Source organism: Chiloscyllium plagiosum, chromosome 31 (assembly GCF_004010195.1).
Source record: "Chiloscyllium plagiosum isolate BGI_BamShark_2017 chromosome 31, ASM401019v2, whole genome shotgun sequence".
In the NCBI taxonomy this organism is placed as follows: domain Eukaryota; kingdom Metazoa; phylum Chordata; class Chondrichthyes; order Orectolobiformes; family Hemiscylliidae; genus Chiloscyllium; species Chiloscyllium plagiosum.
The window spans coordinates 14,897,424-14,924,928 of record NC_057740.1 but is presented as its reverse complement, the minus strand read 5'-3'; the positions used below and the strand labels follow the sequence as shown (position 1 = coordinate 14,924,928).

Here is a 27,505-nt window from a genome sequence, read left to right as displayed (position 1 = left end):
AACACTGCTCATTATTTAAGACAGCCACCTGCCAGACCACAGCACTGGAAGAGCTCCAATTCCTCAACAAAAGCTCATTCTTTAGAGTGTGGTCCAGGTGAGGGATCATTTTTATGCTAACCTGGGAGTTTGCCCTCCTTGTCCAATTACTAGAGGCTACATGCAACATTATTATTTTTCCCCAGCTCAGATCAGCTGACTCAAATGTAGACTGAAGACATAACATTTTCGGGTTGGCACAGCTAAGCAATTCAATGTCTCAATGGGTTGAGTTAACAGAAGAGCTGCAGAATGACATTTCATGTTAGTGCAATTGGGGTATTCTCAAGTTTCGAGCAAGGTTGGAATACGTATTGATCCCAAGCAGAGACACAGTGCCCTTTAATCTTGCTGAATCCAAAAGTCCAATTTCAATACCTGGAAAAAAAATTACAGTTTTTTGCTAAAGCCACAGAATATTTTTTCTTTAGGGATGTGATTCATGACAGATGGCTCATACATTTTAAAGTAATTCACAAGCATGTTTAGATCTCATTTATTTTAATATATACAAAGACAGAAGCTCTCACATTACATTTAAATACAATACCATCAACAGAAAAGTCTATCAGAATCAGATCCAAATTAGTTAGATTCAAAGTTTATTAGAAGTTACAGGGAATTTCTGACACTACTACCTTTCAAATCTCTTCTATATTTAGGCACCAGTTCAAGAAATAAGACTTCTAAGAGTCTTTCAGGTAACGAGACCTTGCAGAATACAGTCAATACACATCAACTTATTGCACCGTGGAATCAACTTACATGTATACTGCGAGTTCAAAGGAACAAGCCATCTTCTACTGCCATTCAGACACTTGCCTTTTTACTATCCAGCTGTTGAATCAGCTGCTCTCTTTTTCAAGGGGCAGTCTTCCTCATTTTATAGACTGTTAGTGTTCCTCAGTACTTTAGCTCAAATATCACAGTAACACAAAGCTGTGCTAAAGAATATGGATTCCGTGACTGAATGCAGGAGTTAATTGTTCCAACTGAGCTCTTACCATTAATGCTCACTGAACAGCATACTGTTTCTGCCCTCAACACTCCATTTCCCGGAACCAACTGAAAGCGCTGGAATATTTTGGTTTTACAGATGAAAACACGATGTAATAGTAATTCCCCCATACACACTCTACCATACACTTGCTGTGAACTTTGCAAAAAGATCTTCCAATAACAAATTTCCATACAGAACAGAAAATAAGAGTCACGAGGTTCTTGAAATGCTGTGACCATTTGTCTCTGTTACAGAACTGTTTGAAACACTAGACTGGCTTCCGTGGTCCATCTGTGATTGCTCAAAGCTAGTGTCATTACCATGCACCGGCAAAAGCCCATAGGTCTCACTATCTTGTGTGGGAGACATGTCCTCATAGTCAGTTTTACTAAGAGCCACCTCTTCATTCTCAGTTGTACAATAATTTAACATGTTATGGTCTATTTCTGTTTGAAGATCAACACTTTGTGAAGATACTACTTTTTTGTTTTCTTCAGAACTTGCACCAGGTTGTATATGGTCAAGGGCATTAGAATCATTTAATAGATCCTCAGTATTTGAGCTGTCATTGCTTAATGGCTGAATCATGTTGCTGGAGCTCTCGGTGGGTGTATTCCGTTCTGGAGCTGCAATACCTTCTGATATGATAGCAGCAGTTTCTGCCACCCAATTCAGATCACCACTTAACGGTGTAACCTCAGAGCCTGGATTCTGCATACGGATAGGCTGAATGCTGTCAGCCAAGCTGGGAGTACCAGTAAGTTGGGGTGCATCAGTACCTGCTGTAAGATGGTTGCCTGGGTCAGTGGGGCTTGGCTGTGTGCTATCTAGTGCAGTGTTATTGTTGAGGTTGTCCTGGAGTGTTGTCTGGTTAGCCTGGCCAGCCTGTTGATTCTGCAGCAACATTTCCTGAATGCGAATTTGCTGAAGGATGGCAGGCAGCTCATAGTGATGGAAGAAGTAGATCATTGAATGCTGCGAGGAGAAAATATATCAAATTAATGAGATGTTGTAAACAACTCAAATTTTACACCAGGTCTCTCTTTGTATACACACAACAGAACCTGGGAACAAATACAACACAATGCAAGTGAACTACAGTAGTCAGCAATTAATATCCTGCCCTTAACAAGTGATTGTCCTTTGCTTAACATAAAATTGTAATTTATCAGCTATTTAGGCTTCTGCATGTAACTGCACCTGACATTTGGATGTTCTTTTCAAAGGCCATTAGCTACCTACTTGTTATAGGACTCAGCATAGTTGACTCTTGACTTCGCCCTGTTGATCTCCCTTGTCATGTGGCACGAGTAAGAGAGCTCACTTATCCAGTCCTGACACAGTTCACATTCAGAGACAGTTTCTTAGAGCAGCGCATTCTGGAAGCGACCACAGACTAGGCAATATTAGACTTGGTATTGTGTAATGCAACAGGATTAATGAATGAACTCGGAGTAAAAACAACTCTAGGCAGCAGTGATTATAATATGATTGAATTCAAAGTTTGGGAGAAGATTTGTAGCTCGGGTGCTCGTTGTTGTGGTTCTGTTTGCCAAGCTGGGAGTTTGTGTTGCAGATGTTTCGTCTCCTGTCTAGGTGACATCCTCAGTGCTTGGGAGCCTCCTGTGAAGCGCTTCTGTGATGTTACCTCCGGCATCCACAGATTCAATCAATAAGCACATCGACCTGGACCCAATATACCGGCCACTGCAGTGGACAGCCGGAACTGACAACCGGAAGCGGCAGGTACAAATCACTATAAATGCCAGAGGAAACATCACAGAAGCGCTTCACAGGAGGTTCCCAAGCACTGAGGATGTCACCTAGACAGGGGACGAAACATCTGCAACACAAACTCCCAGCTCGGCGAATGGAACCACAACAATATGATTGAATTTTACATCCACTTTGAAAGGGAGAAGAATGAATCTAAGACTAGCATTTAAACTTTATAAAGGGCAATGATGTGGACATGTGTGGTGAAAGGGTTAAAATTGTGTCCCAATACATGTGTGAATCTAACCGGAATGGAGGTGTTGCTTAGTCCAGTGTGAATCTTATTACACACCTCCCCGTGTGAATCTTCTTATCTGTATGTAACCAGAATGGAATGTGTTTTTTAGCCTTGCTCTGCTGTTCACATGAATGTTTATATCTGGAAAAGAGTATATCAGCTGGAAAAGTCTCCAGTTCGGTGAGTCTGCTCCGGGGTTACGTCTAACCGCCGAGCGTGGGTTGTTGGCAACCGCTCTACGAGAACTGACGGCTCCCAGTTCCGGTAACATGTAGAGTGAGTATAAGCCAGACCCGTTGTAAGTATGAGACCTGGTTGTGGCGACGCTGCGGGGAATAAAATGCTCATATTCTAGCAGACTCGCCTCTTGGTCGTTTGTTCTGTGTCAGACTACTCTCCTACGAACCTGACCTTGAGAATTTTTTACAACAACATGAAAACTAATTCAGGTGAAATATACTAGAATATTAAGATAAGAGATAGATCAGTAGAGAAGCAGTAGACATTTAAAAGGACTATTTCAGAATATTCAGGACAAGGACATTCCTACAGCAATGAACAATTCCAAGGGGCACCCACATCAGTGTTTAACTAAAGAAGTTAAAGAGAGCATCAAACTTGAGGAAAAATCATATAATTACGCAAAGGTGAATATATGGTCAAATGACTGGCCAGAGTACAAGGAGTGGCAGATAATGATTAAAAGGTTAATTAGAATAAGTAAACTACAGCACGTCAGAAAGTTAGCTGCAGCTTTAAGAACAGGTAGTATGAGTTCCTACAGACATCTAAAAAATCAAATTAGTACAATGAACGTTCATCTTTTAAAGGATGAGAATAGGGAGTTAATAATGGATAATAAACAAACTGTGGATGTAAAGAATAAGTATTTTGTTTCTATTGTCACTTGAGAGGACAAAAAAAATCCCAGTAACACCATAAGTCATGACGTTGAAAGAAGATTATAACCACTAGGGAAGTGGTATTGTGCAAGTTGATGGACTTGAAGTTTAAAAATTCACTGGGTCCCAATGGACCTCAACATAGGAACTTAAGAGGTTGCTAATCGGGTAGAAGGTATGTCAGCGTGAATTTTCCAAAATTCATTAAATTTCAGAAAGGTAACACTCGTCTAGAAATAGCAATGTAAGTCCCTTTATTCCACAAAGAATGGAGACAGAAAACAGGAGACTACAGGCCAGATAATATGGATATCTGTTAGAGAGAAAGTGCCAGAATTGATCAGTAAGGAGGTTACAACTGGACATGCTGAAAATGTCAAAGTAATGAGGAGGAATCAGACCGGTTTCATAAAATAGAAATTCTGTTCATTCAATTTATTGCAATTCTTTGAAGGAATAATGTACTGTGAATAAACATCAATATCTTAATATTCTTAATGCACTTTATTTGGATTTCTAGAAGTCTTTTGACAAGGTTCCATATAAAACGTTATTGTGCACAGTGTAAGCTCAAGATGTAAAGCATAAAATACTAACATGGATATGAAATTGGCTCGTTTGCCGAAAACAGCGTATGCAATAATGGGTCTTTTAAAAGATTGAAGGATGCAACAAGTGGGGTCTGGTAGAGGTCTATGCTGAGTTCTCAACTTCTAAAAATTTTATAAATTACACAGATGAAGGGATTGAGGACACAGTGGTTTAAATTTGAAGATGATATAAAAGGTAGGCAGGAAAGTAAGCTGTGAAGAATATATAATAGGGACGCAAACTGATGTAGATAGGTTAAATTGGTTAGCAAAATTCTGGCAGATGGAATATAATGTGGTAAAATGTGAAGCTGTTCATTTTGGCAGGTAGAATAAAATGCAAGGGATCACTTAAATGGAGACTGAGTGGAATTCCAAAGTGCAGTGGGATCCAGATGGACAAGTACTCAAGTCACAAAAGGTTAGCCATCAAGCCCAAGACGTAATCGGGAATGCAAATAGGATGAATAGAATTCAATTTGCATTTAGACTGGTTAAATCAAATCACTAACAACACAATGGAGGAGGAATTCTTGGAGTGTGTGAGCTGGTTATTTGGATCAATACAATGAGGAACCAGCTAGAGGACAGGCCAACCTGAACAGGGTACGGCAATAAGAAAATAATAATTGACAAGAGTGACTGTAATGTGATAGATTTCTCCATTAAGATGGAGTGTAACATATTTGATTCTGAGACTTGAATCCTGAATCTAAATACAGGAAACTATCATGGTTTGAGGTAAAAGCTAGCTAAGCTAAATTGGGGAGGGTTACAGAAAGGTAAGGACAGAGGACAGAAAATGGCAAACATTTAAACAGTGCATGGAACAACTGTTCATTCCTATGTGACACAAAAGCAAAATAAAAAAGATAGCCCAACCACAGCTAACAAGGGAAATTAGGAATAGTATTAGATAAAATAAAAGGGGCAGACAAATTGGCCAAAGACAGCAGCAGGCCTGATGACTGGCAGCAGTTTAGATTTCAGCAAAGGAGGACAAAGGGATTGAGTAAGAGGGGAAAGATAATGTACGAGAGCATGTCTGTGGGGAAACATGCAAACTGGCAGCAGAACCTTCTACAGTTATGTGAAGAGAAAAAGATATGCGAAGACAATTGTAGATCTGTTACAATCAGAAACAGCAAAGTTTATTGGAAAACAGATGGTAGACAAAATAAATTCATAGTTTAACTTGACACAAAGGAGGACACAAACAACATCCCAAAAATGTTGAGGAACACGTGGTCTAGAGAGATAGAGGGACTAAAGGAAATTAATGTTAATAGGGAAATGGCACTGGGAAAATTGTTGGGAATCAAAAGCCAACTCCTTTCCAGGGCCTGATAATCTAAATCCCAGAGTTCTCAAGGAGTAGCCCTAGACATAATGGATGCATTGATGGCCATCTTTCAAACTATGGATAGGAGGGTGGCTAAAGTGACTCCACTATTTAAAAAAAGTAGGTAGAGAGAAAACTGAAAATTACACATCAATTAGCCTGACATCAGTAGTAGAGAAAACGCTGCAGTCCATGATGATAGATTTAATATCAGGCCACTTGGAAAACAGTGACAGGATTCAACAGTCAGCTTAGAATCCATACGGTGTGAACACAGATGCTTTGGCTCATCAAGTCCACACTGACCTTCCAAAGAGTAAGCCACCCAAACCCAATTACTCTACATCTACCTGGCTAATGCATCTAACTTACACATCCCTGAACACTATGGGCAATTTAGCATGGCCAATTCACCTAACCTGTACATCTGTGGATTATGGGAGGAAACTGGAGCACCTGGAGGAAAGCCACGCAAACACGGGGAGAATGTGCAAACTCCACACAGACAGTTGCCCGAGGTTGGAATCAAACCCGGGTCTCTGGCGCTGTGAGACAACAGTGCTAACCACTGAGCCACCGTGCCACTCCATGAATTTATGAAAGGGAAACCATGCTTGATAAATTGATTGAATTTTGCGAGGATGTTAACTAGTAGAGTTGGTAAGAGGGCACCAGTGTATGTGGTTTACTTTGATTTTTATTAGGCTTTCGACAAGGTTCTATATACATTATCATGTAAAATTAAAGCATGTGAGATTGGGGGTAGTGAATGGACATGGACAAAGAAATGGCTGACAGACAAGAAACAAAGAGCAGGAACAAACGGGTTGCTGAGTGGCAGCCAGTGACTAGTGAGGTACTGCACAGATCAGTGCTTGGGTCCCAGCTTTGCACAACATTAATAATTTCAGTGAGTGAACTAAATGTAATATGTAATAAAGTGTATTTTGCATATGACACAAACATGGTTGGGAGGCTGAACTGGGAGAAGGTTACAGAGATGCTTCAGTGTGATATGGACAAGTCGAGTGAGTGGGCAAATGCACAGCTGATGGAAGTATAAATGCAAAGTTCCACTTTGATAGCAAAAACAGGAAGGTGGATTATTGATTGAATGGCAAGATTGTGAAAGGAGGTGGTGTATCAAAACCTGGGTGTCCTTGTGCATCAATTTCTGGAGGTAAGCATGCAGATACAGCAAGTAGTGAAGCAGGAAACATATGCTGGTTTTCACAGTGAGAGGATAATAGTACAAGAGCAGGCATAAATTGTTGTACTCGTACAGGCCTTGATGAGGCCACACCTAGAGTACTGTGTATAGTTTTGCTCTCAATAGTGAAGAATGGATGTGCTGGCTTTGGAGGTATTGCTCTGGGATGGCACGACTGACGCCAAGTATCAATTTGGACAATTTTCACTGGAGTTTAGAACAATGAGGAGGGACCTCATTGAGGTCCTATTATACTATCTTAACGCGACCAGACAAGATAAATACAGAAAGGATGTTTTACGATGACTGGTGAGGCCAGAACCAGGGGTCACAGCTTGGTCTAAGTATATGGGGCAGACTGCTTAGGCCTGAAGAAGTAAAATGTCTTCATCCAGAGAGTAGAATCCTTTGTCAAAAAAAGTATTTGAGGCCAAAATATTGAAAAATTTCAAGGTGGAGACAGATAGGGCTAAAGGGCCCAAAGGGCAGGGGGAACATGATACTGAATTGGATGATCAACCATGATCATATTGAATGGAGCAGCAGGCTGGAAGTGCTGTATATTCCTATTTTCTTTATTATGAAAGGAATAGAACATAAAAATAAGGACATTATGTTGCTTTAGTTACACACAGAATTGGTGAGACCACATCTTGAATATTTCCCGTTTGGTCGTCTCAGTTAAAGAAGGATGCAAATGCATTGGAGGCAGTTCAAAGGAAGTTTATTAGATTGTTCCTGGAATGAGTTGTCTTATAAGGAAAGAATGGACAGGCTGGGCTTGTTTCCACTAGAATTCAAGAGGGGTGATTTGGTTGAACATGATAAGATCCTGAATGGTCTTGACAAAGCAGATGTGGGATGATTGTTTACTTTTGTGGGTGAACTCAGAACTAGGGACCAACGTTTTGAAATCAGCTGCCCCCTTTTGGGGCAGAGGTGAAAGAAACCCTTTTCTCTTGAGGGTTGTGTGATTTGGAACTCTGCTTCATAAAGTGATGGAGGCAGTGCAATTTAATATCATGAAGGTAGAAGCAGGTAGATTCACATTAGGTAAGGGAATAAAAGGTTACTGAGGATAAACACGAATGTGGAATTCTGAACAAATCAGCCATGAACTTATTGAATGGTGGAGCAAACTCAAAAGGCCAAATAGTCTGCCTACTTCTGCTCCAAATTCTCATGTCCTTTCTCTTTTCAGATATTGTCTGAACTTTTTCATACTTGCAGTTTTAATTTCTTTAAGCATTCAATATTTACTCAGTCGTCTTTTTTCAAAAGCAAGGATGGGGACAGAAAGTAGACAGTGTCACACAAATGCTGGTATCTGAGAAAAAAAGTGACAAATGTTCTAAACTCAAGTCAGGAGAAAACTGACAGCTATTCAATCTTCAATCTATTCCAGCTAATCTCAAAAATCTTAGCACAAAAGAATCTCCCAAACTACTCACTGGAAGACAAACATGCCTTGCCAAGCATGAAATCATTATCAAGTCCTGCTCTGCTCTGCTAGAATTGCTCATTAATAGATAATTCTCAAATACAAAGATAACTTCACTGAAATGTGTTCTTCAACTTCCTTTACCCTCATCTCCAAAAATAAATGCAAAGAAATTATGGACTGAGATCAAGACCGCCTGATCAGCTGTGTTCAGGTTTTCAACTAGCCCACCAGGCAAAACATCCTTTGAGGATATCTGCTAAGATAACCCTAAACCTACACCTTTCTCTAATCTCATTCCTATGTCTCGTTCTGCACTTTGAGCTCAGCTTGTACACAAGATGTGCTTCTGCTCTCTTTATTCTATTCCAACTATGCTGCTACTCAACTTCTCCTAGTCCCATCTTAATATTTTTAAACAGTTCTTCCATTTCTTTTAACTTTGCTATTAAGAAGCCTCAAAAATACAACTATTGATGTGAACGTCCTTGTAAAATCTTAGCCCATCTCCAAATAACCCAAAAACATTCTCCTTGAAAGTCTGTGAACATGTACCAGTGCCCAAAGTCACAAGTGGCATCTTAAGTGACCAAGAAAAAGGGAAATTATTCCTCCTCATTCTTCTCCAACTGTCTGCAGCTTTTAACATAGTTAACCCACACAATCCTCTTCCAATGCATTGCCACCATCATACAGGTGAATGGAACGGCTCTAACAGCTGGTCCAAATTGTACCTAGAGAATCAAAACTCCAAGATCAAAGACATTTTTCATCTGTTTTCTGTTCTTTAATCATCTTGTGTCCTTATTAGTATATTATCCCAACTCCATCAGCTCTTGTGCATTAACTTTACCTGGAGCATAAGAAATGCTTTTTAAAAATCCAAATAAAACCACATCCATTGCTTCCTCTTTGCCTATACTGTTAATTAAAACATACGATTTTTCGAATATGATTTCTCTTTCATAAAAACCATGAAAAAAACACTGCCTACTCCTATAATTTTTCAAGTGATCAATTATTTAGTAACCTGATGATTGATGTCAGTTTAACTGGTTTCTAGTACCTGCCTTCTCTTAGCAAATATAAGAAGGTTACCTTTCAAAACACTAAGGCCATGCCAGAATCAGGGAACATTGGAATGTGAAAAGAAGCCTGGGATGTAGGCCTCAAGTCTAGGGATTTGCTCAATTTTAGAACCACTAAATTCATGAGTACCTTTTAATTTATGAATATTAATTTCCTCACACATTAGATCATTGTTCCCTATCTTTTTCTGGGATGATTTATGTGCTTACCACTGAGAAAATAATCTCCAAAATATTTGTTTAATGGCTGTCATCTCCTTACACCCCATTGTAATTTCTCATGTATCAGTCTTTAAGGGATCAATATTTACTTGCTAGTATCTTTTTATATAGTTGTAGAAGATCTTTCTCCCTCCCATTTTTAGGTTTCTTGCTAGTTTACTATAATTTTTATTTTCTCACGTCAATTTCCTATCCTTCACTGTTTTCTAAAAATCTCCCAGTCATCAAGCAACATTTTAATCTTCTTACTTAAATCTGATACTATCCTCAACTTCTTTAGTTAGCCACGGAGAAATCATTTTTTCTTCGGAGATTTTACGTCTCAGTACAATGCAAGTATCAATACATTCAAGAGTGATAGGGAGAAATTTGGAATAAAAATGAAGAACTCCAAGAACATACCTGAATAAAGAGCCATGACGTCACCAAAGCCAAACTACTGTACTGCCCATTGAAGCGATAATGGTAGGCATAAAAGGCAAAGTGATACAAGTAAAAGAATCTGCAAAAAAAATGTTTATTCATAAAATTTTGGTTGAAGGACATACATTAACTCATCAAATAAATTTGTTAAGATACATACTTCAACAATATACACACAAAATCCAGAGACTGCAGATGAAAAAAACCTCAGTTTTTCCAGCCCTAAAACATTATTTTGTACATTGGTCCAGCTTATGATCATCTAAACAACAGATAACTAGGACCTGGGACCCCAAACGAAATGTATCACTTCAGAGTTGTCAGGGTTTGTTCTGATCACACCAATGGTGGGATTTGGCAGAGCTGATAGTGGAGGGTCTAACAATTGGTCTTGGTGCCGTTTGATTATGGAAGAAATAGTCAGCCATAGTCCCTGTTTCACATCACTGCACAGAGACTTTGTGCATGTCCACCAGAGTGAAGTACTCTAACTGGCAGTCAAACATATACACCAATAATAGGTATTCAGGCAAGGTTTAGAGACCAGCTTTCTTGCATTCATACTCCAATAAGGACAATCAGGAGAAAAAGTGAACCAGAACTGGGAGAGAATTTATAAGTTCCTAAAACTTCAATCAGGATGGCATAAACAGCAATTGTAAAGGCAAATGGAATGACTGAATTGTACAGACTTAATTGATACATTTTGTGTTTGTTTTGAAGAACAATTCAAAATGGACCTTACTGCACATTTTTCTTCACATTGCTGATGCTTTTCTCTGCTTTCAGTACAGTTTATTTAGGAATGCTGAAACAAATGGCAACCTAGTGGTTTTGGTGTATTGATTTTCTTGCTAACATTCTAGACTCCAAAAGCCTGTCAAGCCATCCATCAGATTTTGCATTTTTCTTTTAATAGCTAACAACATTTATCTATACCATTACAATATTGTTTAGTGGAAGGTCCATATACAAGTTCAAAAACTACCATGTAAAATGTGCTGAACTTTTGCCTGTGGGTCTGTTGTAAAAACAAGCAACCTTAAATAGGAGGGCCATGCCCTCAAGCATGCTATCATTGATAGAAAACTTTGCACCGTTTCCACCCTTTCTCTCTCTCCTCCTTTAATAGAGTGAGTCTAACCAAACAAATAATAACAGATAAAAACTAATATTAAAAATGTTTGAAGTCATAGTAAGTTCAGGCATGGATATTGATTAAACACCCACCTAAGCCAGTGCCGTTTGCTGGTGTTAGTATGGCAACAAATTGCATCGTACTGGTCTGCAAGCCAAACTATTAGAATAATATAAAATGCCGTCGTTGTGTCATTGAAGAATTCAGACATTATGGCTTCCATCCCTGGAGGAAGAAATTTTAACAAATATCAGGGAAAATGCATCTCAGACAAGGCTGCTCATTTAAAATGACTGACATTCTATATTAAAATTAAAAGAACCATCCTTTGTAAATATTACAATTCCAAAACAATACTGGCAAACATCGCAATCAGAGATTTAAAAGCAAACACAAGTCAGTCAGTAAGTTATGGACAAGAGTGCATTGAATGAAAAATAAATCTCTTTTATACTTTCCAGTGCAACTCAAAAGAAATCTCAGGTCCAAACTGTTATTATTGTATGTATGCCTTATTTTCCCCTTGACCAGCAGAACAGTTGTCTGGCTGCGGTGTGACAAGCACAGAAAACTCACCCCTGCTGTGCATCCATTTCCCAAAAACAATGTGAATTTAATTTAGCTTGCTTTTCACAAATTAGTTATTTTGTCAAATTCTGTACATTTCCACAAATGGCATGGTGTTGTGAAATCTCCCATTTTAGAACATTTCAAAAAGACACAACATTTTTAGGTGACAATAAAACAGCTTACCTTTTAATACAATTATTAAGCAAATGACTGGTAACTAAAAACACTGGGGTGTGGTTCAAGACATCAATAACCAATTCTGCAAAATTTTCTTAGCATAAAGTCTTCAACAGAAGTAGCAAAATTAAACAAAACTGGCAACAGTAAACTAACATAACGAAATGATCAGCAAACAAAATGAGGAAGGAACAAGGATGGAGATAATAAGTGATCAAAATAAACAAAGGAAGAATAGAAAAGAAGAAGCAATCCCAAATTCCACTGCCAATGATGAATTGTAGAAATAATTTCCAAAGCAAACCTAGTTACTTTGCAACAAAAGGAGCATATTCTTTTATAGTTGCAATCTTTTGGAATTATTTAGGCATATTTTGTAGATATCTGGAAATTTGGGAAGGATTAAACTAGTAAATCTAAAATGAATAATTCAGGATAAAGCCACACAATGACCTTATATTAAAAATAATTGTCTTTTAAATATATGCTGTTTGGGATTAAATCATACAAGCTTACACAATTATTACATTCAAGTTCATTCATTAGATGTTAAACGTTTGAATCATCCCAAGGATGCAATATATTTTTTGTTGTATGCAATTATTCTTTCTTTTCTAATTATTGTAAACATTGCAATACATTTCCTTGCTCCTATCAGCCCAGCATAACTGGGGGGAAAAAAAAAAGCCATTCTTGTGAATGCTAACAGTGTGCTCTGTTACCAAGGGAAAATCCTGCTCACTTACATTACTGCTCAGCCAAAGTGTCCCCCATAAATCCATTTTAAGGAAGGCTAAAAGGGTGCCATCTAAACTTGATGGGAAGCAATCTTGCACTGATGTCAACATTGATGGGATAATCGTATTAGAATCTCAAGGTGGGTTTGCAGCTTCTATTAGATGCTCATCTTTTGAAGCACAAACTTGCCATTTGCATCAAGTTGGCCGGATGAAGAATAAAAACACATTGTAGATGCAGAAATAAATGCAGTCTTCTATTTGCACTACAACTGAACTTTTAGTCGATGCGTTGAGACCAGTTAAGAGTCATTCAACCTCTGAAGACAAAGTATCTATTAATCCGTAACACTTCTTTGCGGAATTGATCAGGTAAGCAATGTTGAGATCCATGCCGGAAGATCTTCACTCCAATGCCAATTGATTACTTTCATGCATGCACTACATGCAATAGCTACTATGTGAAGATAGGAAAATGACAGGGAAACTATAGGCTCACAACAATTCCACCAGCTCCTGAACATGAGCTTAATGGCAGATTGGACTGAATGCAGACAATTCTTGGTTGAATGGTTTTTGGATTTATTGCACACAAGTATGTTTACTACTTCGTTACAGATATCCAAAAGCTCTGATTTGATGCTTTCTGGAATGATACTTGAGTGGATTTGAATGTGGTGCATGACTAATGGAATAAGTACTTTCTCTTTTTTATTAAATAAATGCTAGCATAGGATGATGACAGTTGTTGAGTAAGGCAGTCTTAATCTCTTTGAAAAAAATCCAATACCCTTAGATTGCAACTGCTGGTTGGACTCCCCAGTCATCGGAAACTTATGTCCTGCACTTGGACGGTCTAGTCCTGTTAGAATTTTATAGATTTCCCTCACTCTTCTAAACTCCAGTGAACAGACAAACTAACGTCCCTTCATACATCATTCTTGCCATCCCAGGAAGCAATATGGTAAACCTTTTCGCACTCCCTTCCATAGACACAATATTCTTCCTCTGATAAGGAGACCAAAACTACGCGCAATACTCCAGGTGTGGTCTCACCAAGGCCCTACACATTTGCAGCAAGGCATCCCTGTTCCTGTACTCTAATCCTCTCATTATCAAAGCCAACATACCATTTGCCTTCTTCACTATCTGCTGCTACTGCATGCTTACTTTGCATGACCGGAATGACTAGATTACAAAATATGGAAAGGTTTGACAGGTTGGCTCGTAAGCGCTGAATTTTAAAGGAGCAGGAGATAACTTGATTGAAACATGCAAGATCCTAGGGCTACCTAATAGGATGAATATGAAGAGGATGTTTCCTCTCAAGGGAATATCTAGAACTAGCAGCTACCGTTTAAAAATAAGTGGTTGGCCATTTAAGACAGCGATGAGGAGAATTTTTTTTCTTTTAGAGGGTCATGAGTTGACAGAGCTTTCTTCCTCAAAGGGTAGTGGTAGCAGAATCTTTTAACTTTTTAAGGGTGAGGTAGATAGGATCTGGGTTAAAAACAAAGCGGGTGAAAGGTTATAGGATAGACCTGAGGTATCAAATTGCCCACGCGTGCTCCTAATTTGTATGTTCATATATCGAACAACTAACAAGAAAATTAATTATCCAATGCAATAATTAATTATATCTTCAGTTCCATTGGTATCTCAAGTTATAAGGATTACTGATAGGCTGATATATAAATTCCAGTTATGCTATCCACTAGGACATTTATCCTCTAAGTAGGTGTCACCCCCATCATGATTTGGGTCTCAAACAAAATGTTAACCTGTCTTTGTTTTAGACACTTGCTGTATATTTCCATCAATCGCTGTTTTTATTTCAAACTTCTTGAACTTTCCATTTTTTTATTGTAGCTATTAAGATATATACTAGTTTCAGAACTGCAGATGTACAATTGTCCTGTAATGGCCACAGTGCAATGCACAGTACAAGTCAGCATCACAGCATGTTATTTTACTCAGGTCTGGTAGTAATTTCAAACTTAGAGATAATATTTCATGTGCTTAGGAGGGTTAGTCAACATTGTGGTTAGCATTGCTGTCTCACAGCGCCTGAGACCCGGGTTCAATTCCCGCCTCAGGCGACTGACTGTGTAGAGTTTGCACGTTCTCCCCGTGTCTGCGTGGGTTTCCTCCGGGTGCTCCGGTTTCCTCCCACAGTCCAAAGATGTGCAGGTCAAGTGAATTGGCCATGCTAATTTGCCCGTAGTGTTAGGTAAGGGGTAAATGTAGGGGTATGGGTGGGTTGCGCTTCGGCGGGTCAGTGTGGACTTGTTGGGCCGAAGGGCCTGTTTCCACACTGTAATGTAATCTAATCTAATCTGAAAGTAAGATGGTAAATATCTGAGGGATTCATCATAAGGGCTCATATTAAAATAATTAACTGGCCTTCATTTCAGGGGATGATGAATAAACTGTCACCAATGGAAATTTATACAGAATGCTCAAGTATTTCCTCCTATTAAATGTTTAATTTTCCATATTAATTTCAGAAAAAGACAGCAAGTTCAAAAAAATGCTACTCAACACAAAACATTCTTACCAACAAGTGCTAGGATCACAGTAAGTAAAGGAGCTGCAGGAAATGCAATCGTCATATTCATCTCCAACATCTGCAACAAATCAACTGAAAGAAAAAAGTTCATTAATTGATAATGTATCATGCCCATGTTTTGGATCTTATATTAGACTATGCAGCCCCTTTTCAAATGCACAAGCCATTTTTTTTATAATTAGGATGGACACAACATTACACCCATTATATTATTGCTATAGTTTCAAAATTTAAGTGGGGAAGAACATTTTGCAATATTATTTGACCTATTCTTACTTGATTAGAACTACTGAACCCTAAAGGCAAATAAAGCATGGAATGTATTGGAACAGGTGGTACAGCCAGAATAATCACTAGTAATAAGATGGGTTATCGACTATTGCACAGACTTACAGTAAAAAAAGCACAGGAAAGGCCATTTGGCTGTATAGCTCCAGTAGAACCTCTCGTGTTGAATCCTATCAGCATAATCGTCTACTCTTTTCTCCCTGATGTGCTTATTTAGAATTGGGCTGGTTCCTAATGTTATTATAGCATTACTTAACAGAAAGCAGAAAGTAATGATGCAGATTAATAAAATCTTGACCTGATTGGCTTTATTTCTGGAAAAATAGAGAAGTAGAAAGCTAGAGTTAAATTTTTATTTAATTTTGATTAGACCCCACTTAGAATTCTGTATGCAATTGAAGTCACCAAACTATAAAATGTATTAGGAGGGGCTCTTGATGGTGCAAAACATTTACAACGATTATACTAGAAGTGCAAGATAATAGCTATTAATAAAGGATGGCCTAACAGAGGGCTTTAGAATATGAAAGGCTTCGCTAGAGTGGACATAAAGAGAATGTTTCAAGTTTTGGTCTTCTCCACAAGTGAAGTGTATTAATATAAAATAGTCACTGAGAAATTAAATGGGGATTTCAGAGGAAACATTCTTACCAAAAAAGTCATAATTTACATAGATGCATTTGAACAGAGGCTAAATCCATAAACATACAATCTGGTAGGACAAGGGCAACAGGTACATAGGAACACCACCAGTGCAAGGTCCCCCCAAGCCAATCATTCTGACTTGGAAAGATGTTGCTGGTCAAAATCGTAGCACTCTCCCCTCAGCAGTATTGTGGGTCGACCCACACCAAACAGACGACTGAAGTTCAAGAAGGCAGTTCACCACAACTTAGCCATGGGAAATAAATGCTATTCCAGTCAGCGATGCCCACATACCATGAAAGTAAAAGAACTCTAGGTTACAAGGCCCTGTCTTGAACATCATCCTATTTCTAGATTTTGCTTTGGGTTTACTGTATTGAAGGACAATGATAATCATTCAAGTAAACTTCTGATGTGACCTAATGGTCCCAGAGTTGCCAGTCACGATTAGAAGCAAGCAGCATACAAGGTCAACTGTATAACAATTTACTAGGTTGCAGAGAATTGGAACAAGACCAAAGGAACTTCCCAAACTGAAAGTGCTCCTCCCAACCTTTGGAGGGACACAGTGACATTAGACCAGCAATGGACCTCAAGTGTTGCAAATATACACTGCATTAAAGATTAGCATGCAATTTCCTTTTCCGTTTTTTTTCTAGAATTTTTTTGAAAAGAACAAAAGCTGAAATGCCAAGCCAAAAATCATGGGACACACTTTGAATCAATGTGTGATGCTAGAGGTGAAAGTGAATGGCATATTCAACTATTTCCCAGAATATGGAAGGCAATGTCCTTGAGGTTCCACAAACCAGAAACTGTATTGGACTAGCCGTTCAATTATCCTAGCTTTCATCTACAAGGCAGAAGGTAGGGTGCCATGGAATACTCTCCACTTCTCTAGATGAGTGCAGTTCCAATAACATCAAGTAGTTCAACACCATTCAGGACAAAACAATCTGTTCCACCTATCACCTTCAACAACTATCTCCCTTCATCAATGACACACAAAGTCAGCAGGGTGTACCATGTGTAAGCAGCACTGCAACATTTCATCAAGATGCCTTCAACAATACATTCCATATCAACAGCAACCTCCACTATCTAAATTTACAGGCAAAAAGATGCATGAGAACACTAACACTACCACCAGCACATTCCTGTACAAATCTGACTTGGGAGTTACATGATCATTCCTTCGCTGTTGGCTGGGTCAAAATTCTAAAACCCACTTCCTAACAGCACCTACTCTGAACGATATTGGTTCAGGAACGCAGCTCATCATCACCTTCACAAGCGTAACGAGAGATGGGCAATAACTGCTGGCCTACTGTGTGCCCACATCTTATGAATGAAATATTTAAAATGTTCCAGCCTTGGCTCAGACCGCAGCATATCCATCAGGAATAGAAAGTTGTGTGTGGAATCTAAGGATATAGGGGAAGCGCTTAATTAATACTTTTTGTCAGTATTCACATTGGAAAAGGGCAATGCTAGTGAGGATATGGAGATACAGCCTACAAGATTAGATGGGAAAGTGTGAGGTAGCTCACTTCGGAAGAAATAACAGGAATGCAAAGTACGAGGGCCACTGGTAAAACTTTTGGCAATGTAGATGAACAGAAAGATCTGTATCCAGGTGTATAAATCTCTGAAAGTCTCCGCCCAGATTGATAGGGTTGTTTAGAAGGCATATGGTGTGTTGGCATTTATTGGTAGAGGGATTGAGTTTCGGAGCCACATGGTCATGCTTCAGCTGTACAAGACACTGGTATGGTTGCACCTGGATTATTGCGTGCAGTTCTGGTCACCATCTTATAGGAAGGAATTGGAAGCTGTGGAAAGGGTTCAGAGGAGATTTACTAGGATGTTGCCTGGTATGGAATGGAGACCTTACATGGAAAAGCTGAGAAAAGCTGTTTTTATTGGAGAAAAGGAGGTTGTGAGGTGACTTAAATCGAGACGTATAAGATAATCAGAGGTTAGATAGGGTGGGCAGTGACAGCCTTTTTCGTTGGAAGGCTAACATGAGGGGACATAGATTTAGGACAGATATTAGGGATAGTTTCTTCACTTAGAGAGTAGTAGGGGAATGGAAGGGCCTACCTGCAACAGTAGTAGACATGCCGAAGTTAAGGGTATATAAATGGGCATCAGATATACATATGGATGATAATGGAACAGTGTAGGTTAGATGGGCATCAGATTATTTTCACAGGTCGGCACAACATTGAAGGCTGAAGGGTCTGTACTGTGCTGTAATGCTCTATGTTCTACATTCACTTCCAAAATCACAAGATTCGGATTCAAATTCCACTCAGGGTTTAAGAGCAAAACTAAAGGCTGACACTCAAGTGCAGTTCTCAGGGAGTGTTGTATTTTCAGTGATGCCACATTTCAGACTCAGCCATTAAACCCAAGACCCCATCTACTGCTGGGGTGGCTGTTAAAAAAAATCAAATGGAGCTATTTTCAATGAGAGAAGGAGAGCTATCCATAAGACAACAAGATGGAGGAACAGAAGTAGGATTTTCAGTCAATTAAGTCTGCTTCACCATTCAATGAGAGCATGGGCTAATCTGACAATCCTTAACTCAATTTTCCAGCCTTTTCCCCATAATCCTTGATTCCCTTATTGACTATGTCTTGGCCAATATTTACTCCTAAATCAACGTCACAAAACAACTCTGATCATTATTACACTGTGGTTTGCGAGAGTTTGCTACCTGGAAAGAGCATGCTTCCTACATTATACAAAAAGTACTTCGCTAGTTGTAAAGCCCTTTGATGAGTCTGATGATTTTGGACAGCACGATGCAAGGATAACTCTCTCTCCTTTTTTGTTTTAATGGCGCTTCTGTAATTTCATCTTAAACGGTCACCTGCTTGAATTTAAGTGAACCATTTCACCAGGCATTAAACACTCATGCATTAGTATTTCATAGCACAACATGGAATTGATGCATGTAAACAAGGAAAGGAAACCAGGGTTTATTTGGTGAATTTATGTCTTTTCCTTGTAAGCATTTGGAGAAAAACTTAGCAAACTATTATTATTTAAATAAAAAGGCTACAGTTCCTGTTCACATTATGTGAAATTCTCAATAATGAAGAAATCTTAAGGTGTGAACTTACCAATAAAGACAAAAATCTGATGATGAGAGTAACGTAATAGCATTGAAACTGATAGTGTCTGGGGAAGAGAAAGAAACCAGTCAAAGCTTCTCCTAAAACAGAGGATTCATTGCGACTTGTGACCTATAAATAATTTCTAAAATTCAACTGAAGATGAAAATTGCAAGCACTAGTAAGTGTATACCACAATATGCATGTCAAATAATAAATCCAATATCCTGCATCCATTACACAGGATAGATGCCAAGGATACAATTTAATTCACAGTAATTGAGATCAGCTGTCAATTCAGGAAATTAGACAATTAAAAACTTAGCAAGAGATGAAATCACGAAATAGGTTTTAGATCAGGACATACTAAGAATCAATGTCTTACTTTTCCATGTTGTAATTCTCACTGGAACAACAACTCCACATGGAAAGATGGTTAAGCAAAGAGTATTGTCACACAGCTACTGGACTGAATAAACTTCAGGGTGAGTGAGGTGAGTGAGGTGAGTGACCCACACTGCTAGTTGATACAGCAGTGCTTTCGCTGTTTGAATTCATGTATTGCTGGGCATCAGAGTGCGTCTGCGAAAATTAACAAACAGTGAAATTCACAACTAATCTTGGAGGAACTTGTTTGGGAGAGGCCACAGCACAGAAACAGATAAGTGAATATTTTAAGTGTGGTCTTACAGTAAGTCTGCAGTAGTGAGTAGAGTAGGTTTGTTCTTTATTATATGTTGTATTGCGATATTTCTTTTGATTAAACTTCAAAAATATAAGCCGAATGTATTAATTTAACCTGAAGCAGTGTTTTGTAGAGGAATAAGACAGAGCTATTTTCTGGGTCTGTAAATTGAAAGAAGCAAAAATGAGTGATATACTCTTCTTGTCAGCTGTGGGAGTTTAGGGAGAGTTTACGTGTTACTGAGGATTATATCTGCAATAAATGCCATTGGTTGCGAACCCATTCAGGTCGAATGGATTGGTTGGAGAGACAGTTAGAGGCAATGAGGAATTTACAAGATCAAGGTGATGTGATGGATGGCAGTTATAGGAAGGGAGAAAAGTCGCAAATATAGTCATACAGATGGGTTAAATCTAGGAAAGGTAAGAGAGGAGGTAGGTAGTGCAGGAGTTTTCTGTGGCGATCCTCATTTCAAACAAGTATGCTGTTTTGGAAAATGCAGGGGGTGATGGATTCTCAGGGGAACATAGCACAAACAGCCAAATTTCTGGTATTGAGACTGGCTCTAATGCAATGAGGGGTATGTCGAATTCCAAGAGATTGATTGGGTTAGGGGACTCTCTAATCCAAGGCACAAACAGACATTTCTGTGGCCAGCAGTGAAAAATCAGAATGGTGTGTTGCTTTCCTGGTGCCAGGATCAAGGATGTCTGAGAGAGGGTGCAGAATGCTTTCAGGGGAAAGGGGCCAGCAGGTGATCATTGTACACATTGGAACCAACGACATAGGTAGGGGAAAGAGTTGAGATTCTGAAGGGAGATTAGAGAGTTAGGCAGGAATTTAAAAAGGAGGTCCTAGAGAGTAGTAATATCTGGATTACTCAGATTACAGAGAGTTAGGCAGGAATTTAAAAAGGAGGTCCTAGAGAGTAGTAATATCTGGATTACTCCAGGTACTATGAGCTAGTGAGGGCAGAATAGGAGGATAGAACAGATGAATGCGTGGCTGAACAGCTGGGATGTACGGGAGAAGGATTCACATTTTTGGATCACTGGAAACTCTTTTGAAGTAGAAGTGACCTGTACAAGGAGGACGGATTGCACCTAAATTGGAAGGGGACTAATATACTGGCACGGAGATTTGCTAGAGCTGCTCAGGAGGATTTAAACTAGTAAGAAGAAGTGAGTCAAATAGTCAGGGCAGGCAGGGACAAAGCCGAGAACAACGTAGGACTGATAAATTAAACTGCATTTATTTCAATGCAAGGGGCCTATAAGGAAGGCAGATAAACTCAGGACAGGGTTAGGAACATGGGACTGGGATATCATATCAATTACAGAAACATGGCTCAGGGATGGACAGGACTGGCAGCTTAATGTTCCAGGATACAAATGCTACAGAAAGGACAGAAAAGGAGGCGAGAGAGGAGGGAGGTGGCATTTTTGGTAAGGGATAGCATTACAGCTATACTGAGGGAGGATATTCCTGGAAATACATCCAGGTAGGTTATTTGGGTGGAACTGAGAAGTAAGAAAAGGATAATCACCTTATTGGATTTGTATGATTAGATTAAATTACTTACAGCCCAACAAGTCCACACCGATCCTCCGAAGAGCAACCCACCCAGACCCATTCCCCTACATTTACCCCTTCACTTAACACTACAGGCAATTTAGCATGGCCAATTCACCTAACCTGCACAGTTTTGGACTGTGAGACGAAACCAAAGCACCCGGAAGAAACCCACGCAGACACGGGGAGAACATGCAAACTCCACACAGACAGTTGCCTGAGGCGGGAATCGAACCCGGGTCTCTGGCACTGTGAGGCAGCAGTGCTAACCACTGTGCCACCATGCCGCAATAGAGGAAAGCATACTAAAAGTCTTCTTCACTCTATCTACCTGCAACTCCTAGTTCCTAGGGAGTGCTGCTGAAGAAACAGTCCTTGGAGTGCAGGTTCACCGCTCTTTGAAAGTGGATTAACTGGTAGATAGGATAGTGAAGGCAGCGTTTGGTATGTTTTCCTTTATTGGTCAGAGTATTGAGTTCAGAAGTTGGGAGGTCATATTACGGCTGTACAGGACATTGGTTAGGCCACTGTTGGAATATTGCATGCAATTCTGGTCTCCTTCCTATCGGAAAGATTTGTGAAACTTGAAAGCGTTCAGAAAAGATTTGCAAGGATGTTGCCAGGGTTGGAGGATTTGAGCTACAGGGAGAGGTTGAATATGCTGGGGCTATTCTCCCTGGAGCGTCGGAGGCAGTGGAGTGACCTTATAGAGCTTTATAAAATCATGAGGGACATGGATAGGATAAATAGACAAAGTCTTCCTTTTCCATGGGGTAGGAGAGTCCAGAACTAGAGAGCATAAGTTTAGGGTGAGAGGGGAAAGATATAAAAAAGACCTAAGGGGCAATTTTTTCATGTAGAGGGTGGTATCTGTGTGGAACGAGCTGCCAGAGGAAGTAGTGGAGGCTAGTACAATGCTGTTATGGTTCTGTTCGCCGAGCTGGAAGTTTTTGTTGCAAACGTTTCGTCCCCTGTCTAGGTGACATCCTCAGTGCTTGGGAGCCTCCTGTGAAGCGCTTCACAGGAGGCTCCCAAGCACTGAGGATGTCACCTAGACAGGGGACGAAACGTTTGCAACAAAAACGTCCAGCTCGGCGAACAGAACCACAGCAACGAGCACCCGAGCTACAAATCTTCTCCCAAACTTTGAGCTAGTACAATTGCAGCATTTAAAAGGCATCTGGATGGGTATATGAATAGGAAGTGTTTGGAGACTTATGGGCTGCGTGATGGCAGGTGGGACTAGACTAGGTTGGGATATCTGGTAGGCATGGACAAGTTGGATGGAAGGGTCTGTTTCCATGCTGTACATCTCTATGACTCTATGATTGTATGCTTCTTAAAACTTAATCTTTTTAATCATCTGTCTCAATTGTCACCCCATGTGGCTTGACATTCAAATTGTGTTTAACAATGCTGTTGTGAAGTGCTTTGGGATGTATGACCATTATAATGGAACTTTGTGAATGCAAACTGGTGTTGGTTGAAGGACTTTCTTTGGTGGGGGCAGAGGAGAAAGAGAAAGTAAGTCTCCTGATGACACGTTCAGTTCACAGTGTACCCTTGGGAGTGAAAAGAAGTTAAGCTTTTTCACCCGTACATCTGGAAGTTAACTGCAGGAATAACAGACATTAATATGGCTCACTAACATACTTACAAATATAACCATGATGACAAAGGCTGCCAGGTAGGAGGTTCTAGCCATCCACATGCTAACAAAACGATAGTGTTCCCCAGACACTACATTGCGCAAAAATCCTGGTTGAAAAATAAAACGTTGGTGACATTTAAGATGCAATCGCCACGTGAAGCAAAATGGTAACATTTTAATTCAAATGGCTTCTAAAATCCTGCAATAAATTGTTTATATCTCATCAACAATGTCAATTACTGTATTTTGAATGGAGTTCACATAAGGAGTTTGAGCTGTAGAGCTGCACTTACTGTTGCTTAAGTGGTTCTGGCAACATATCAAACTAAAGTTGTTTGTATGGTAATTTCCATTAACAAATATATATAAGTCCTTCAATGATTAATTATAAATTATACCAACGATTACAGAGTTAAACAGAATACATCAAGAGTAAAGATCAAGAACTGAATCGATTCTGATATATTTTGAATTTAGGAATATCTGTTTCGGGGGAAGAAAGTTAAATTCTGAAACATATTACAGACTGAGTTTGTGCTCCCTGAAGCACAGGAAATTAAGGAATGAACTTATTGAGTAGCAATTATAAGACCAGCAATCAGATCAGTTAAAAATTTAATAGAGTGTAGACAACTATGAAAGAATTTGGAAAACAATTTTCAGTTACGTGAAGAGTCAAAATTGTCACAAAGCTATGTAGACCTCAGAAGGAGGTTCAAGGATAGGCTACAAAAGGAGTTGGTATATAGAAGAAATGTTCAATTTGCATCAGTCCTCACTCTTGAAGACTATGTTCAACTAATAGAATTTATTGATTTTAATAGTAAAACTCATTATCAGACTAACATAATATTTTAAAATAGAATTAAGAATTTGGAAATAGAGCAACTAAGTCAAATTATATTTGCCCAAGTCTCCTCAGAGATTGGACAGATGTTACATCAACCCCAGTTGCATTTTAATACCTACTACACTCTGGGTTGTAGGCTATAAGGTAGCTAACTTTTGTCCCTATCTTTTAAAAAGCCAATAAGCCATGGGTAATGTCAGGCCCATTAATTTGATTTCAGTAATAGGAAATACCTTTGAGAGAGTCATTAGGGATGCAAAATATGCTTGAATGCAAACCTCAAATCATTACGCCATCATGGACATTACACCTTTATTGTGTAAATAATGGACATATTAGGGATACCCAAAAAGGTTTCATTAAAGGTTTCATGCTTTAAACATTAGTGTATAGTTGATGTTCTCATGAAGATTATGAATGAGGGAAACCAAATAGACAATCTAACTTCCAAAGCTTTTATTAAGTAATGTAACAAAAAATCTGTACAGGATTATACTTTCAGGAATCAGTGAAATATGGGGTTGCTTTAGGAACTGACAGGCAGGATGCAGGTAAAGAGTTGTTATATATGGCTTTGGATTTGTTTGAAGCCAGTCAGGCTGCAGGGAATACTGTTGGGACCACAGTTCTTTACAATTTTTCTTCATGATCTGGATGCACAGACTGCAAATCTGTGCATAATATAGTTAAAATACCGACAGCCTGAACTCCAAGAATATTTATATACATACTGTGGTTCATTTTTGTATTAACCAAATAAACTATTATGACTTATGAGTGTAAGCAATATCAAAAAAATGACAGTACAGTAGTAGCAGAAGGATGGCAGGAGCAGAGACAAGGGATAATATGGCTAAAAGTAAACTAAAGAAAAGCACAAATAAGATAAGAATAGCAAGTAAAGGCAACTATGTTCTCATCTGAACACACACGAGACAACTCAATTGAAGTGATAAGCTATAAAAGGGAGCAAACCTCAGAAATCATTACGCCATCATGGACATTACACCTTTATTGTGTAAATAATGTACATCGGTGCTGCCATAATAACACTGATAATAGTTTAGAAGCATTGAAAATAACCAAGGGTTAAACAAGATTACCTGGTCAAAGTAGGCAACAAGGAGTACATGTCAACTTTCTACTGGATAGGTTAATTCAGGTATAAAAAATTTATAATTAGGTTAAATTGGACTCCATGGGCTTTGATGTCTAAAAGGTACTAGTAAGCATTCCCTAAGGTTGCAGAAGAATTTGGCCAAGAGTGTGGGATCTTCTAACAGTCATAGCCAAGGAAAGAACCAGCTGTGTCCATTTCTCATACTGTATGGATGATGATACTGTGACACTAGCTGGCATGGTTACACTTGCGCAGATTGCAACTTCTGTTATTCCAGGGAACAACAAGCAATATAACACATCATTGCACTTTGTGAATTACTATATAGATACTATAGTGTAATGAGCCTTGCTTCTACTGAATAAAATATTTGATCACTATCACTAATAATGGTCAAATTAAATCACTTGGAACTCAAGTTAAAAGATAGATCATCCAGAGCACTAAACTATGAAATTATGAAGGCCATTATGGTACTGGGATTGTAAATGATGCTTGTCTCTTCAACTGGATCTTAATTTATTGTGAGATCATGCTCGTAACTGGTATGCTGTTTAATTTGAAAGTGCACTGTTATCCACGTGGACAAGTTAAATGTCCAACAGTGATAACTGATCAAGCAAAGTATTTAAACAGACATAGAATTAAAGGAATCTGGATGCACTTAGATTTCTAAAGCAATGTAGTGAAGTGAAAGCTAGAACAGAGAGTGCTGGGTGCATTTATAGGATCATTGATAAGTGGAGACATACTAATTTGAAACTTACAAGACCCTGGTAAAGCCTCACTTCAAATACTGTCTGAGTTTGATGCCTTCACATGGCATGTTACATTGCAGCTTTTGACAAAGTGCAAAGAAGACCGAAGAGACTAATTCTCAGTATAAAACATTTCAGTTATCAAGATATGCTGAGAGTTACAACTATGCTTTACAGATGTGTAGACTTATTAATGATCTGACTACACTTTATAAGACTTAGGCCTAACCATTGTCCATGGCATTACTATTTATATATTTCTAATGTCAACATGCTGGGAGTTACACTGACCAGAAATTGAACTGCTATCATCATTGCTCCCTCGCCAAAGAGATGACTCTTTCCACTCTCAGGGTGGGTGTACAGGAGGACAACTTAGAAGCTTAACACCATGCAGGACAAAGTACCTGGCTTGATTGGCACCCCATTCACCACCACAACATTCTCCCTTTTCATCACCAATGCACAGAGGCAGCAGTGTGGACCATCTACAAGGACCACTGCAGTAACTGAAAAATTCCACCAAAAGCACATTCCAAAGCTGCAACCTCTACAGTCTAGAAGGACAAGGACAGCAAATGCATGGTTACAGCACCAGCTGCAAGTTCCCCTCAAACCACACACTATCTTGACTCCAAACAATATTTCCATTCCTCCACTATCAATGGGACAAAATCCTGGAACTCCTTTCCTAATAGCACAGTGGATGCCCATACACTCCAAGAAATGCAGTAGTTCAAGGTGCCACCACTTTCTCCAGGGGTAAATAGGGATTGAAAACAAATACGGGCCTAGCCAGTGATGCCCACATCACAAGAATGATTTTTTTTAAAAAAATGAATGGAATAGATTGTGTTCCAGTTGACAGTTTGGCAACAATAAGGTTGGAAAAGAACCAGGTTCAGAATTCGAAGTTGCAGAAAGGTGTCATCTAGGTTCCACATCAAATGATGTTTCTTGCACCAGGGAGTAGTGGACCTCAAACAAGGTTGTTGTTTTGCATGGCTCACGCTGATTTACTGAATTTCTTCAAACAAGAAATGGGCCTGAATCTGGTTGAGGAAGACATTACAACTTAAGGTAGGTATGTCCTACAATGAATTCAGGGCCAGTGATCTTCCAGACCCTTTTTTTTAAATCATCTGCATGCACGAGGCAAGAATTTTCAATATTCCTTCCCCTCTCCATTTTGGTCTGAGCTTTTACCTGTTTCTTACTCATATTTCCTGTTTCTCAGATAATCATAAGGTTTTGATAGAATCGACGGTATCACAACTGTGTGAAACAGTCAGATGGACCAAGGGTTTAACAGTCCATTGCTGTTCATATGTTTGTCAAGGATTTGATAGTT

General features: G+C 39.1%; 1 protein-coding gene across 3 annotated transcripts in view; it reads right to left on the bottom strand.

Annotated features, from left to right (window-relative positions):
- Positions 1–519: 519 nt before the first annotated feature.
- The window catches only part of tmem259 (transmembrane protein 259), a 55,914-nt gene continuing 28,928 nt past the window's right edge, over positions 520–27,505 (bottom strand). For 2 of the 3 annotated variants that reach the window (XM_043721020.1, XM_043721021.1), the window contains exons 6-11: positions 23,433–23,533; positions 19,528–19,585; positions 15,451–15,534; positions 11,502–11,634; positions 10,251–10,350; positions 520–2,014 (exon numbers count right to left, since the gene is read on the bottom strand). In XM_043721020.1, coding sequence (XP_043576955.1) covers positions 1,250–2,014; positions 10,251–10,350; positions 11,502–11,634; positions 15,451–15,534; positions 19,528–19,585; positions 23,433–23,533 — 1,241 coding nt within the window. In that variant the 3' untranslated portion in view covers positions 520–1,249. The remainder of the gene's footprint in view (positions 2,015–10,250; positions 10,351–11,501; positions 11,635–15,450; positions 15,535–19,527; positions 19,586–23,432; positions 23,534–27,505) is intronic. The other variant, XM_043721022.1, reaches the window with a different exon arrangement.